At 37.2% G+C, this 15,186-nt stretch overlaps 1 protein-coding gene across 8 annotated transcripts in view; it reads left to right on the forward strand.

Annotated features, from left to right (window-relative positions):
• The window catches only part of Tenm3 (teneurin transmembrane protein 3), a 710,814-nt gene that overhangs the window by 603,072 nt on the left and 92,556 nt on the right, over positions 1-15,186 (forward strand). For 4 of the 8 annotated variants that reach the window (XM_045142405.1, XM_045142407.1, XM_045142409.1 and 1 more), the window contains 3 exons: positions 9,904-9,930; positions 11,462-11,482; positions 12,385-12,531. In XM_045142405.1, coding sequence (XP_044998340.1) covers positions 9,904-9,930; positions 11,462-11,482; positions 12,385-12,531 — 195 coding nt within the window. The remainder of the gene's footprint in view (positions 1-9,903; positions 9,931-11,461; positions 11,483-12,384; positions 12,532-15,186) is intronic. The other 4 variants (XM_045142408.1, XM_004657113.2, XM_045142406.1 and 1 more) reach the window with 3 other exon arrangements.

Below are 15,186 nucleotides of genomic sequence, written 5' to 3' on the forward strand. Positions count from 1 at the left end.
CTGGAGGCCCTAGTACACCTATTCCCCCCCCCCCCCGTCCCTTCCCCTGTCTCTCCCTCCTCTCAAATAAATAAATAAGAAAAAAATTTTTTTGGTTTTTTGAGGTAGGGTCTCACTCTAGCCCAGGCTGACCTGGAATTCACTCTGTAGTCTCAAGGTGGCCTTGAACTCACTGCAATCCTCCTACCACTGCCTCCTGAGTGCTGGCCACCACACCCAGCTTAAAATATTTTTTAAGAGAACAAAAAAGAAGCTAGGCATGGTGGCGCACACCTTTAATCCCAGCACTTGGGAGGCAGAGGTAGGAGGATCACTGTGGGTTCAAGGCCACCCTGAGACTCCATAGTGAATTCCAGGTCAGCCTGGGCCAGAGTGAGACCTTACCTCAGAAAAACAAAACAACAACAAAAAAGAACTAGATTTGAGAGATCTGGATCATGGAAAGCTTATCCTGTCATTAGTAGAATAGAGCAGATCCCCTGATTTATGAAAACAGGTCACCAGCAGCTCCAAGTTTATCTTCCTAAAGTTAGATCTTGTTTTTAATTCAGCACTCGGGAGGCAGAGGTAAGAAGATTGTCATGAGTTCACAGCCACCCTGAGTAGTTAATTCCAGGTCAGCCTGGGCTAAAGTGAGACCCTACCTCAAAAAAAAAAGTTTGCCTCATGAGTTTTTTTTTTTTAAGTATAAGCTATTAGAAAAATGAATTAATTATATTTATTGAGCATTTGCTTATGTCAGTACAATGCAAAGTATCTCCATATATTATCTAATCCTCATAATCTTATTAGGCAAAAACCATTAAAGTCTTCATTGAGGATACCAAACAAGGCTCAGAGAGCTTCATAACTGTTCTATGGATGAACAGCCAGTACACAACATAGCCAGACTCCAGACACCCAGACCCTCAGAGTCATTCCCAAGTCCATGTTCTTAAGCATTAGAGTATATTACTTCATAAATTATTTTGAGTGGTGCATGCATAGTGGAATATACAGGGTTTATCCTGTGATAAAAGTAAATTAATATCTATCTACTTGTCATAAATATTGAATTTCCATAGAAACAGATAAAATAGCAATAATGACCAGGGGGTTCAATAATGCAGTGCCAGATTTCAGATTTTACACCTTTTTTGGGAAATTTTGCAATATTTTTGGATGGGGATTGTTATGAGAGCTTATAGTTTATCACAATAAAAATAGAAACTACAAGCCAGGCATGATGGTGCACACCTTTAATCCCAGCACCTGGGAGGCAGAGGTAGGAGGATTGCTATAAATTCAAGGCCACCCTGAGACTACAGAGTGAATTCCAGGTCAGCCTGAGCTAGAGTGAGAGCCTACCTTGAAAAAAAAAAAAAAAAAACAACTACAATAACAATAGCAAAACATTTTAAAAAATCATTTTATACTGAGAAGGATTAAGGAAGTTGGAAACTGTTTATTAAAATCTCTACATCCTTCCAAAATATAAGTTTATATTCAGTTTTCTGACACCTGAAATATATTAGGCTGAATGCTATGTATAGACAGTGACCACTGAGAAATAATCATATTAACACCTGACACTCATATATGCTCATAAAAGGCTTCAAAAGTTACAGTTCCCAAAATGTGATAGTCACCTATGTATATTCTCTTAAATATACCCACAAATACAGGACAATGGTTTTCTCAGTAAGTCCATTGTGAAAGGAATCCTGTATCCACTCTTTCATAAAATTAATTATAGTTTATCTTAGGTGAGTGAAACAAATTGTTTGATTTTTTTTAAACTGTTTTCCCAGATATGAAGAGAAATAATGAGAGAAAGATTATTGTATTTTACATATCTAGTTTCAGGGTCTCATTCTTAAGTATTGAATTTCCTATTTAGAAAAGAGTAATGGAGGCATTACCACATGATACTTACTATGATGACCTCCTCTGACAGGCATATTGTTAGTGCCACACAGACTTTAAGAATATAGTATCAGGGCTGGAGAGATGGCTTAGTGGTTAAGATGCTTGCCTGCAAAGCCAAAGGACCCAAGTTTGACTGCCCAGGACCCTAAGCCAGATGCGCAAGGGGGCACACACATCTGGAGTTCGCTTGCAGTGGCTGGTGGCCCTGGCATGCTCATATTCTCTCTCTGTCTCTCTCCCTCTCTCTCTCTCTCTCTCTCTCTCTCTCTGTCTTCCTTGCTTATTTCTATATCTCTCTCTCAAGTAAATAAATAAAAACAAAATATGGTTTAAAAAGAATATAGTGTCAGCATCTCAAATATTCAACTATTGATTTGTCACAAAATGTATAACATGCACACATGCACATACACACACACACACACTTTTTCTGGGGCTTGAACCCAGAGCCTTCTAATACAAATCATTTGTTTTACCACTGAGCTACATCCTCAACCCTCTGTACTTTTTTTTTTTTTTTGTATTTTTGCATGATTCAAAGAGACTGAACCCAAAGCCTTGCACATATTCAACACATTGACCTACACACCCAGCCCTTGTGGGTTTTGTATTCATGTTAACATCTGGTGCTGGCTAGTTTCGTGCTCAAATCAGACTACTAAAATATACATGTCTTTCTTCCTTTAAACTAAAAAGTCCTAAAGTACTTTTTTTTTCACTTGTATCATTCAATAAACTCAAATAAGAAATAAAAACTAAAAGAGACATGTGTTAGTAACATGTTTCTGTATGTGGTCCAGTGGATGAAATCATGCCATATGCAAAGACTGCTACAAAACTCAGACAGCATGTGCCAAATGACAGGCATCTCTTCAGACAAGATATGCATATGCCAACATCGGTGAGTCTGTGTCTGTATTTTGAGGGGCCCACTATTACTTCCATCACGAATATGTAATCCACAGCCAGGCAAGTAGCAAATACTGTTCTGTACAAAGCTTGTAGCTTTAAAGGTTTTTTCTCAGGAGTGCTGACTTTATAAAAGGTGGTTTATCTTAAAGCACCTTTTCCATGAACTCTGAATTTTTCTAGGCTGACTTAAACCAGAAACAATATTACTTCACACCTTTGAAATATCTAGGGGTGTGTGTGTGTGTGTGTGTGTGTGTGTGTGTGTGTGTGTGTGTGTATAAAATGCTTCAAGCCACAGCATGATTTTTGCTTGGGTGGGTACATGTAGGAGCAATGGTTACCATAGATAATCTTTATATAAAATTTACAAACTAAAAAATAACAGAATCAAATGTGCAAACTTACAAAAATACTTGAAACAGGATTTTATTAAAATATTGCAAATTGCAGGGGAACAAATGCTCTCTAAGAAAGCACACATGTGCACACATATACAAACTATTTTTCTTTATATGACACTATCTCACTTAGAAGATATTAAAATTCTAATTCATTGGCTTCCCTGAATGACTTAGAATATTTTAAATGTCCTCCTGTAATCTTCAACTGAATTCTGTGATAAAGAACATATTTTAACAGACCTAAGTAAACTCTTAAGAATATAAAATTGTTTTATGGTATTTTAAATTATGTCTCTGTCATAATCCTTTATGATGTGGTAATCAGTAATAAAACAGTGCAGTGAACACCAATTAAGGAACATCAAATCAATGGGTATGCAGCTTGCACACTGATTTAAACCGTTGCTGATTGGAATAAATGGATTTAATATGTACTTATTTGCAGACGGTAGCCTTTCTGTCATCCTATAAGAACTGGTATATGAATAATCTATGAATGATGGTTACTTACAACTTTAATGAGATACTAATGTGAATCATTTTTTAAAGTCCATGTTATAAGGAATTATGAAACACACAATGCTAAATAAAAATCTGTCCTCTACTCCAAGGACTTTGCAGTAGCATATATGTCTGTGTTTTATTAGGCCCTCAGCTGATTGAATTATATTCTTCTGAAGATAAGACCCTAAGATTTGATTATTGTAATTAAACTGAGAATTTCCAGCATTCTTGATTCTGTGTTATTTGCCTATGTTTAATTTATTCACAAGAGTCAATTCAGTAGCCCTGTGAAAATACTGTACTGTTTAGTGCTCCAGCCAAGCACGTTGATGGCCACAAAAACTACCGGAATAGTTCATAACTGTATAATCAGCAACTATGTGCACAGTCAATCCATTTTTATTTTCCCCTGTGAGAAGGAGTGTGTGTGTGTGTGTGTGTGTGTGTGTGTGTGTGTGTGTGTGTGTTTCTTCACGGTGTTTATGAACATCAGTTTGACAGTAAAAGCAACCCAAATTTAGAATTAATCTTATTCCATGTAGATCTTCAAATATCCCAGTTTCTCCCCAAAGCAAACACATGTGGTTCTTTGACCTCATTTTGAAATGAGCAACCTTCTTAGAGTCTCCTGCTCAGCCAGTACTTCCACGCCATGTTCTACTTCACGCCATGTTCTACTTCACCAACCTCCTTCCGTGCTTTGTTGTTTCAAGTCACTCATGATCATTTATTCTGATTTTATCCCTGTCTTCACTTCCTTCCTTGCCCACTGCTTTTCCAAACTCTGGGCTTTTAGGCATGTTTCAGCAGTTCTTATCAGGAAACTTTCTTTGGTTTACATAAGGTTCTCTTATTTAGGCTTACTTTCAATGCTGCTGCATGGCTTAATATTTCAAGTTAGTTTGCATTTCAGTGTTTCTTCCTGGTTTCTTCCTTCCATTGTCAATGTTTAACTAAAGATTTTCACTTTGTTCTTCAGCTGTTTTTCTTCAGATAATTCCTTGACTAATCCAAAAATCTAAATGATGCTTCTAAACTGCCTTACATAGGTGCACAATTCTGGGTCTTCTGTTGTAAATGTAGCTTACTTAGTAATACTATATTTTGGCTTCATAGTTTCTTCAGGAAATTATGTTTTTGCCAGCTGCCAGCATTTTGATCTTAGAAAAGCTATTTCATTTTCTTTGCTTCTCTGTGTCTTCATTTGTGAGTGGGAAAGAGAGTAGTGGTGCCTCTTACCCTGGGAAGATGAAGATCCAATCAGCCAATGTATTTTAAATGCTCAGCACAGATTTCACATATAGTGACAATCAGAAGGCAGTTACTGTTAATACTACTGTATATGATTAGAGTAGATGAGAGAGGAACAGGTGAGTAGCAGAGAGGGAAAAGATTACCCACTTTTGCTTTTTCCCAAAGGGGAGCTTCTTTCATGGAATTTCTTCAAAAACTACAAAGGCATATACAATATACTAAAGTCTTCATAATAAGTACTTTTACTCAATTTACATAATATAAATGTATATAATTACAAAAGTTTAATTTTGTCCTTGTGTGCCATGTGATGAGATTATAGTGAATAGTTTATTTCTAATGTTGACATTTTCCACGTAATGCTTATTAAGGGACTGGGGAGATGGCCCAATGAATAAAGCACTCACTGTGCTAACATGAGGATGGGAATTCTGACCTACAGTACCCATGTAAATTCAAAGTAGGCCTGGCAGTCCTCTATGTCCTGAGAGTGTAGGGTGCAGAGACAGAAGTTTCCTGGAATAAGCTGACTAGCCAGACTAGTAGAAATGGCAAGCTCTGGACTAACGTGAGAGATCCTGCCTCAGTAAACAAAGATGTACACCATTGAGGAATACTCCCAAAGTCAGCCTCTGCATGCACATACCCATACACACGCACACACACACACACACACACCAAAGGCAGCCCTTGCCTGAAATGAATTGTTGACATCACTTGTGATTCTTCTTTACTCTCTTACATATACTATATACTATGAAATGGCATTCATGAGAGAGGTGTACATCAGGGGGCAGGGAACATAAGACAGCAGAATGAAGAGAAGTGCTGCCCCTATTTTGGTAGATAACAGATGAGGCAGCCGCATCCCACTGAACTTCTGATACTGTCCCTCCTTTCCTTTCCCCTTTTCTTCTTTTCTCCCTCCTCAACATGTTTTCAGTGTAGTAAATGATTTAAACATAGTAAAGAGTTGTGCAGATCCTCTCAACGGGGCCTCAGAGCCCAAGCATTAAAGGAGAACAGGAGAACAATCATTTTGGGGTCCATCTCCACTTATCTTCCTTCAAACACAAAGGGCCTTAAATAAAAAGTCCTTCCTAAAAGAACACCCGAGTTCTGGGAAGATGACGCAGTTGGTGACGTACTTGCTGCACAAGAGTGAGGACAGTTCAGATCCCCAACACCCACACAGATGCCACGATTCTGTGATTCTGCCACTGGGAACACAAGTACAAAAAGATTCCCTGGGACTTGCTAGATCAGTGGTCTAGCTGAATCAGTGAGCTCCAGGTTGAGTAAGAGACACTACCTCAAATAATAAGGTAGACTAATTGAGGAAGACTTCCAACATGGACTCCTGGCATACACATACACACACACAAACACACCCAATACAACATAACACACTTATATGTACACAAAAAAAGTTAAAAATAAAACACCCAGGGAAGTATGTTCTGAAGTATGGGACCAGTCCTTTGTTTTACTGATATTGAAAGCTATGAACTAATTATGTAATCAAAATATATTTGAAGAGGCAAACCTGTCCTTTCTCATACCCAATTTTTGACCACCAGTGCCACAAATAGACCAAGAACCTTGAATGCTTAGACTTGAAGCCTGAGCAATTATTTCATTTGCTGTGTCCCAGGGATGACTATATACTTGGATATATTTTGAAAAAGGGATAATTAAAGCCTAGAATTTACCACATTCTTTAAAAGATACCTGTATTTTGTCATTTAAGTTGACCTACTGTGATGCTTCATTGTTAACTTGAGTGGATTTAGAGTCACTTAAAAGATTGAGACAGAGCCCTGGGGGGTTCTTTCAGAGAGGACTGATGGAAGAAGACCTGTCCTAAATGTAAAAGTAGGTACCAGCATGGGTTGGAAGCCTACATGAGCACTGACATTCCCCTCTCTCTGCTTTCTGCCCACCATGAAGTGAAATGCTCTGCCCCTCCACACTTCTGAAAACATGAGCCAAGATAAACCATTCCTCCTTTAAGCTGTTTCTGTCTAGTATTTTGACCACAGTAATGCAGAGCAAATATACCTACTCTGCATATTTTTTTCTCAAGAAAGCCATGTGAAAGGCATCTAAATGAAGAGGGCACTGCTTTGGGGATTATTCATATTAGATGAGGAATGATCACATAGCACTCTGAGTCCCTCCACAGGGTTTCCTTCTGGAAAAAGACATCAGTTCTCAATTCTCAAGAGACAGTATCATGCCACCACCATGGTAGAGAGCATGCTCCAGAGCCAGACATCCTGGATTGCTGGCTTAAGACACTGGTCCTCTTCTTCCTCTCCTCATTTTCCTCATCTGTGTTCATTGTCTCAATTGTATTTACATACTAGGCTTGTGAGGAACACTACATTAGTGAATCACATAAACCATAAAGCAAGTCTTAATTATTATTTCAGGGAGCAAGGCTGGGATCAAAGTGCTTCATGCATGTCCTGAGGTCATTCTGAACCTGGTCTGAACTTGGAGGCAGTCAGAGGTGTGAGAGCTATTAATACAACAGAAAGTTTAAGAATTATCATCTTGTAAGACAAATGGTTCTGCTGCCTGTGTCCCACATGGATCTTCTTAAAAGATGAATCAAATAAGGAAAGTGTTTCATATCATGCTACACTTGCAAGAGAAAGGTTTCTTTGAAAGAACTATCTAGCACTTAGTATAAGAATCTCATTCTATAAAGCATATCTAAAACTCAGTAGATCTAGTAGGTACGATTTTTTAAGTGTAAGTGAAAACATTCATTTTCAAAGTAATTTTTTGCAACTTAATGTGCATTTCAGCAATTATTTAGTATATTAATTTTTAAATATTCTGTATTATTTTTATGATTATTATGCCTAATGGATTCTTACAACATGCCTGCATTTTTCTGATTATTTCCCACAGAGGCTGCTATAATGATGTTTTTATTGTTACAATTATTACTTTTAATAATAATTGGAACCTCATATATCCACGTTTCCTTTTAGCATCTTCATTATTTAGAACCAGGCTTTTCTAGTATTATCAGCAATTTTACTCAACACCAAAGTATAGATTATTGCCTTTTCCTTTCTTATATTCAAGCTATCACAGTGACTCTTCATAATACAAAGTGCAAATTAAAAATCTTGGTATCTATTTCTCAGTATAAATATTTTCCTTATTGTTGGTCCGTAATTTTATGACTTGTAAAATATTTTTTAATGTATTGTGCTAATCTTCACTTACTGTCCTTTTGAAATTCATTCTATAATTTCAGCTCCACTTTTGGTGTGCTTCTTACCCAATAACAAACCTATTTTTACCTGTAAATCAGTGCATTGCTTTGAATAATCAATTCTGTTTAGTGTAAGAGATTGTGCTTGCTAATGTAATAGGAATGACTGGTTGGAAATCCATGCTCCCTTAAAACTACTAATCAAGATCAGAACGCAATTGTGTTTTTTATTTTTGCTGCAGTAACAGTAGTGGATCTGATATATAAGCAAATGATAGACTCTCTATCTGTGATCCGTGTGTCTAATTTTTATGAACTAAGATTCTCTGTGAAAAGACCATGCTTCTGCCTGAGTTGGAAACTCTAAAATTATTAATGTCATTTGCTTATATTCAGATGATCAAATGAGCTATCATAAGGTTTTTCCAGATTTTATAATATCTGGAAGGAATCATTAAGAACATAATGAACAATGTGATGCCATAATATGTTTTTATTTTGATGTTTAAAAGATGAATTTGTTTACTAAGTTACAATTGCAGATTAGGACTGAACATTATTTCTTCTTTCACCTTAATTTCCTTTGTAATACATTGTCGATTAGCCATAAGTGTGCTTATTTTTAAAGGCAATTCAAAAGCCTCTAATGGAATCCTGTGGCAAAGCAAAGAATCCTTTTATGTATACACAGTGCAGATGTGTCAGACCACTTAGGGGTTTGTTTACGCACATGACACCGCTACTAGACCCGAGTGTCTCATGTGAAAGTTACAGTTTAAATCATTCTGTTAAGAGTTCTGCTAGCTACCACTTGCATATGTCAGTAATGAAAAATAATCAACATAAGCATCTTTGAAAAGCAATTTTAGATCATTAAAGATGTATGAATTTTGACAAAGCAAGAAGATTTGAGGCTTATTAAGAATATATTAGGTCTCTACAGTGAGTGAAAGGAGGAAGGCATTATGTCTCTGTCAGGGGGAAAGGTGTAGACTAATTGTAACCTCATAAAAGATAAATATGCAGGGGCAGGCACAGGTACAGCCAGAAACTCAGTCTCAGTTGCAACTGTTCATACAAATGTTTTGAGAGAGAAAAAAATAAAAAAGCCTATTGCAAGATGATTCCTGAAGAAAACAGAATCTTAGAACATACTCCACATATGTGATACAGCTTGCCCCTGTGGCATGGCTCCAGAGGCTACTGGAGAATCATTTTCTATGAGGCTTTCCATGGCTTTTCCAAATATACTAGGCATATATTACATTTGCTCAAGGATTCTGAACTTTTTTCTTTACTTTTTGTTTTTTTATTAACTGTTAAAGTTTAATTCCTGTAGATTCATAGTAGTGTATTATCAGAATTCTTTAGTATAAAGAGCTGATTCAATTTGATCTACTTAGCTGAATAAAGAGAGTGGAGTATATTCCACAGACCCTGTGAAAGAAAGTGTTAGTTTACCTGCATACTTCTCTTGAAGTGCTGCGTATTTCCTGGAGTCATGACTACATTGGCTAAAATGTGAACATATTGCATATTTAGAAGATATGAAGTGCATCTCTGTCGTGTGATGTGAGTCGTATGTCGGTTGCAGCTACTCAATTTGCATGTAAATTCTGAAAATTTTCTTGTCCCATGTGACACTTCTGAAATGTCTGTCTGTTCTTTTTTCCTTTTTAATTTCCCAAGCTCACTATTTGGATAAGATAGTTAAAGGTACTGTATACTTACTCTTTGTTGGCATATCTGCATAAATAACTATATATAACTGTATATCAGATTGCACTTAGGTATAACAATAGAACATTTTCATAAATTATAAATCAGGCTTACATTATGTGAAATGCCTCAGATTTAAAGTATTGAAACTTAAATTGTCCGTGTCTTATTTTTATAATTTTGGGTTATCATGGATTTCATTCCTGTGTAAAAGCATTAGCTTTCACTAAAACTAAAAACTGAAGATTACAGTACATTTGCTGTTTTTTGTATATTTTATTTTGCATTAAGATCTTTATTGTTGGCAATTCAGCCAATGAATGAGCTTTAAATTTTGCATTAAAACATCACAAATTCTCTTATCACAAAACAAGAAAGTGTCTCTCTAAAGAAAATTCTAACATATATGAAGAGAAATCTCATTTCTCTTCATATGGAAATATTTTTTACTTTTTAAAAAAATGTTAGAATTCATGTACTATCATAATTATGTTTGTTACATTTTTTTAAAATCTTGTGCATTCTGTTGCATTGGGATTGATAACATGGCTCAGCAAGAAACAGCAGGTTCTCAAGTCTTCAGTTATCATAGAAATAGATGGAACAATGTTTTAAGCAGAGAAATTCCCTTTTCCTTTCTCCTCGGATTACCTATTCTCTTTCCCTTGTTTGTGCTTTTCATTAGAATATGAAAATATTCATGGCAATATCCAGGCTTTCTTATCATAACTCTTGTGTGCATGCAATAGCAGCTGCACCTCATCAGTGGGGCAATTGATATTCCTTTTTCATGAAAAAAAAAGAACATCTCTATAAGAAAAATTCACCTTTTATGTATTGAGTAATCCATACATACAGATGGTTACTATCTGAAAAAAAAAAAGAAACAGGGAAATTAATCTTACTGTGACCTAATGGTATCCATAAGTGTACATTCCTTATGGTCTGCCACAAGAGACAGTCAGAATAGCCTTCTTGCTAACTGTAATCTTAGGAGACAGAACCGTCTCCTTGAGATATTTTCTTTTCACGTTCCACAGTGGAGTAGGAGAAATCAATACATAAATACGTCTTTTAATATAGACTCAACATAATCATTTTGAAACAGAGTGTTCCCTTAAATCTTAAGTCAAAAACAAGAGGAACATTCTAGTAAGAAGCTCTATAACAAACCCCAAATGCTGTAGCAAGTATTTTTATTACATATATTCTGTACCTAATTATAAATAATTAAGCAAAGAGATCCTATTAGTAATAAGCTCTTCGACTTTAGGACTTTAGGATATTTATATCCTCACTTCTGTCAGTGTCGTGCCACACTCATAAGCAAGAACTCCAGAACCCACCTGAGTGCCATCCTTCATAACAGATCATGTTGGCTGCATGCCAGATATCATCAATAGAAAGTGACAAAAACTGTATTTTTGGGGGAGAAAAAAATGTCATGTTAGTCTGAAACAATTATAGATTTTGGATATATTAAATTATTTTAATTGTTTCCCAAATTTTCCCTCCTTGCCCATAAAAGCAGACAAGATAGGATATAAAGGTAACAGCATAAAAGCCTTAGGGAGATTGTCACAAAATATCACTCTTTGCTATCTGTCTTGAAGCACGTCACTACCGTGTTTTTGTTCAGTCTATCAATGTTTTATTGTGGTCCTTATGGTATTTCATTTTGTCCGTCCTAAGTAATCAAATATGCACAGCTATTACATTTAGTTGGAAATCCTGTCGGTCCTGTCCCATCCGTATGCAGCCTGAATCCTAATGTTTGTTAGAATAGATGCTAAGCTGCTTCACTATTTCCTGGGCTTTGCTTACTCTGTGAAAAGGAATGTACTCTTGGCATAAAGTATAGTCATTAATACTGGCCTATACTTTGTGCAATTATTTAATGCACTGTAATTTCACATGAATATTCGGCAACTCTGAGGCCAGATAAAATTAATGTTCTCTTTTTAACATCATTCATAAACTCATACCCACTTTCATGCTCTGGAACTTAGGGGGAATTTGTTTTTAAAGCAACAAGGTGCTTTAAGGAGGCATTTAAGGAGATCAGTAATATTTACAACAGATTAACAATCTGAACAAGGGGTTCTGAAATTATTTTCTTGAGAATGCTTTTTCAAACCATACCTTGTTGCTTTGCTAAAGAGAAAAAATTATTAAGTTAATTTTGTCTGGCCTGAAGCTCTTTAGTGGATCGTTGCATATATTTCTGTCCTATGCAGGTAAGTGGTGTCTCAAGGGTCAGGCCAATCAAAGATGCCACTTGGATAAGAATTAGATTCTTTAGATAATGTTGCTGTTTTTATCCATGTGCAATTACAGTATTTGTGCTGTTAATAAAGGCCTGTTCCCACTAAGTGTCCTGTATCTGTTTATTTGAGGTACATAATCTTTCAGTACTCAACTCACTGGTGGTTTCCTTCTTTGTCTTGACAGAGGGTTGTCCTGGTCTTTGTAACAGCAATGGGAGGTGTACGCTGGACCAAAATGGCTGGCATTGTGTTTGCCAGCCAGGGTGGAGAGGAGCAGGCTGTGATGTAGCCATGGAGACTCTCTGCACAGATAGCAAGGACAATGAAGGAGGTAAGAAGTGCTGAGCCTGAAATCAAGTGTGTGCCAGAGCCAGGTTCATAAGTTACAATGACTCCATAGTTATTTGTTGCCAAGAAGGAAAAGAAATCAAAAACCTCTGATCCCCATAGATTGCATTGATTGAAAAATGTTTGAGTGCTGATGGAATGCTTTTACTCCATTTTTTCCTAAAACAAATGCCTGATGATAATCATTCAGAGGAAAGGCAAGGTACCCATGCTTCTGGATAATACCCTTTGACCCCATTCCTTTTTCTGATTTCCAAATGATTTTCCTCCTCCTGTATACTTAGGGCTCTGAGCATTGGAAGCTCCATGACACTATTTTCATAACTAAATATTTCAAATGATGTAAGGCATTTTCTGAACTCTTCTGTTGAAAGCCATAGATTTTTGGGGGGCTGGAGTGGGTGGAAATAAAGTAATAACGGAGAACAGTGTCCTTGAAGCTGTACTCTACTGTCTTTTTATCCTTAACTGTACACCCTGTTAAAAAAGATTGTGATATTCCACCCAGTCAAAGCCCTCGGCTAGGAATAATTATTCTCCCCTTTGAGCACATCCCCCATGCTATTGTATTTTAATTTCAGAGAATAGACAGTGGGAGGTGGTGATGGGAGCATTGCCCCTGACAGCTGTTTAATTTTGACAAACCATTAGGAGTGAGTTTTGAGGAGAAGATTTAGTTGCTGTCTGGGTGTGTGATCACCTACTTTGCCACTGAGGGACGTGTTTTCTTCCCCTGTTGCAGCCACTCTTCTGGAAGGCTATTATGAGCAATAGTGTTGGCTAGAGAGGTTAGGCTTTGGAGGCAAGAGCATCTTCGCTGTCTTGTGTAATAGTAATGTGACCACAGATAACATCTGTTGTGTCTTTAAACCTCAATTGCTTCATTTATAAAATAGGAATAAAACAGTCTTTTAAAGGATTCAGTGAGAAATGTATAAAGAGTACTGAACACATTGCTAGGCAAACAGTAGCTATCAGGGGCTGCCATTTTTATTGAATTTATCTGCTTCTGTTCTCAAAGTACTTATCATTACTAATTGGAATCCATAGAAGGTTGTAAAAGAAGATTAAATAGCCTTTTCCAGTGGACTTCTAGGGGTGGGCCTAACCACTTTTCTCAGTGACCTGAACTGATGCTCTAGCATGGCCACACACCCCCTAGCCAGGCCAACAGGCCCTCCCTAACTAAATACTACTTGGTTTTCATACAAGGTGCTTCAGGAACCCCCTTCACTTTCTAGCAGACAAGTCATTTTCTTCCCTATCTTCTACATGGGTTATCAAGAAGTTTGGGCCACTAATTCTTCAAAAAGTCAGCTTTTCTCTGTGCCCGTGCTAGATTCAGTTTCTAAGCCCCACGGCTTTCCCAGCTAATAATAACTTGTTGCCCCAACTCCTTGAAATCACATGCTTATAGGAATGGCAGCATTAATCCTCTCTGAGCCACAGCCCATATGGCAACCTAACTCCTTACTTTCCCCTGAAGAGTCCCTACCCCATTGTTTCTGGTGCCAGGGGAGGGAAGAGAGTGGCTCTTTTCCTTGATTGTGTATTTCAGATTTTGTCTTCTAAAAGGAGATTGCATTGAGGATGTCCCACTTGGTCTCAAAGGGAAGCAAACTACAGGGCCAAGTCTGCAGAGACATGGCAGAGTAATTTAGGGGCTAATCAACTCCTCAGTATTGTTATCAGCCAAGGAGATTTTTTCCTTTTCTTCAGAATTTATCAACTGTGAATTGGCCTCATTCCCCTTTGTTTATTCTTATTAGCATGGAACTATGCTATCTCTAGGCTTCCCTCTCTAAGGGGAAATCTGAGCTGATAGAAGACCTCCTGTGGATTCTGTACTTATCTCACATAATTTGCATGCCTGTCCCTAACCTAATTTTGTTGATCTCCTAAGAAGGAATCTTGGTGCTGGCCCCAGTATGTCCTGAGGTAGTAACCTGGGTGCCTTGTAGCCCAAGCTGGAGATTCCTTTGAATGTATACCTAGGGTTCTGGTATTGGTGACATTTTTTTCTCACACAAAAACCCAAATCAAGACATATAATCTGGCAATTAAAGACAGCATGATGTGAGGACAATAGAGCAGACGGCTTAAAATTAGGGCTGTACTGGAAATTGTAGGACATAAGGTGAGTGAAATGCTGGAGCGCCATTATCTAAACTAAATTCAATGTCAGAATGTTGGGCCAGCCAGGAAGCAACTGAGTTACTGAATGCAACATGTTAGCTAAAACAAGGAAAGGGGAGAAGTTGACTTGGCTGTAGTCAGGGATTAAAGCACTTTTTATAAATACCTGCTATCACCTAGTCTGAGCAGCTTTGTAGAACATAGTCTCTATGAAAGAATGAGAAAATGTCATTTAACCATTCCCAAAAGTCAAGATGGTAGATTAAATGTGACCAGCGTATATGATATACTGGAAAATGTCATGAAACCCATTACTATGAGCAATGAAAATGTGCCAATATCTAGATCTAGATCTTGAAAAAGACAAGTGCATATAAGGAAATGGCTGAATGTCTTCTTAGGACACAGGTCTTTTTCTTCTACTCCAAACTGTACTTTTCTTTTCCCAAACAAATTTGCTCCATTACCACTCTCTAATGGTAAAGGCTGTCAGAATTCTAGA

This window comes from Jaculus jaculus, chromosome 1 (assembly GCF_020740685.1).
Source record: "Jaculus jaculus isolate mJacJac1 chromosome 1, mJacJac1.mat.Y.cur, whole genome shotgun sequence".
Lineage (NCBI taxonomy): Eukaryota > Metazoa > Chordata > Mammalia > Rodentia > Dipodidae > Jaculus > Jaculus jaculus.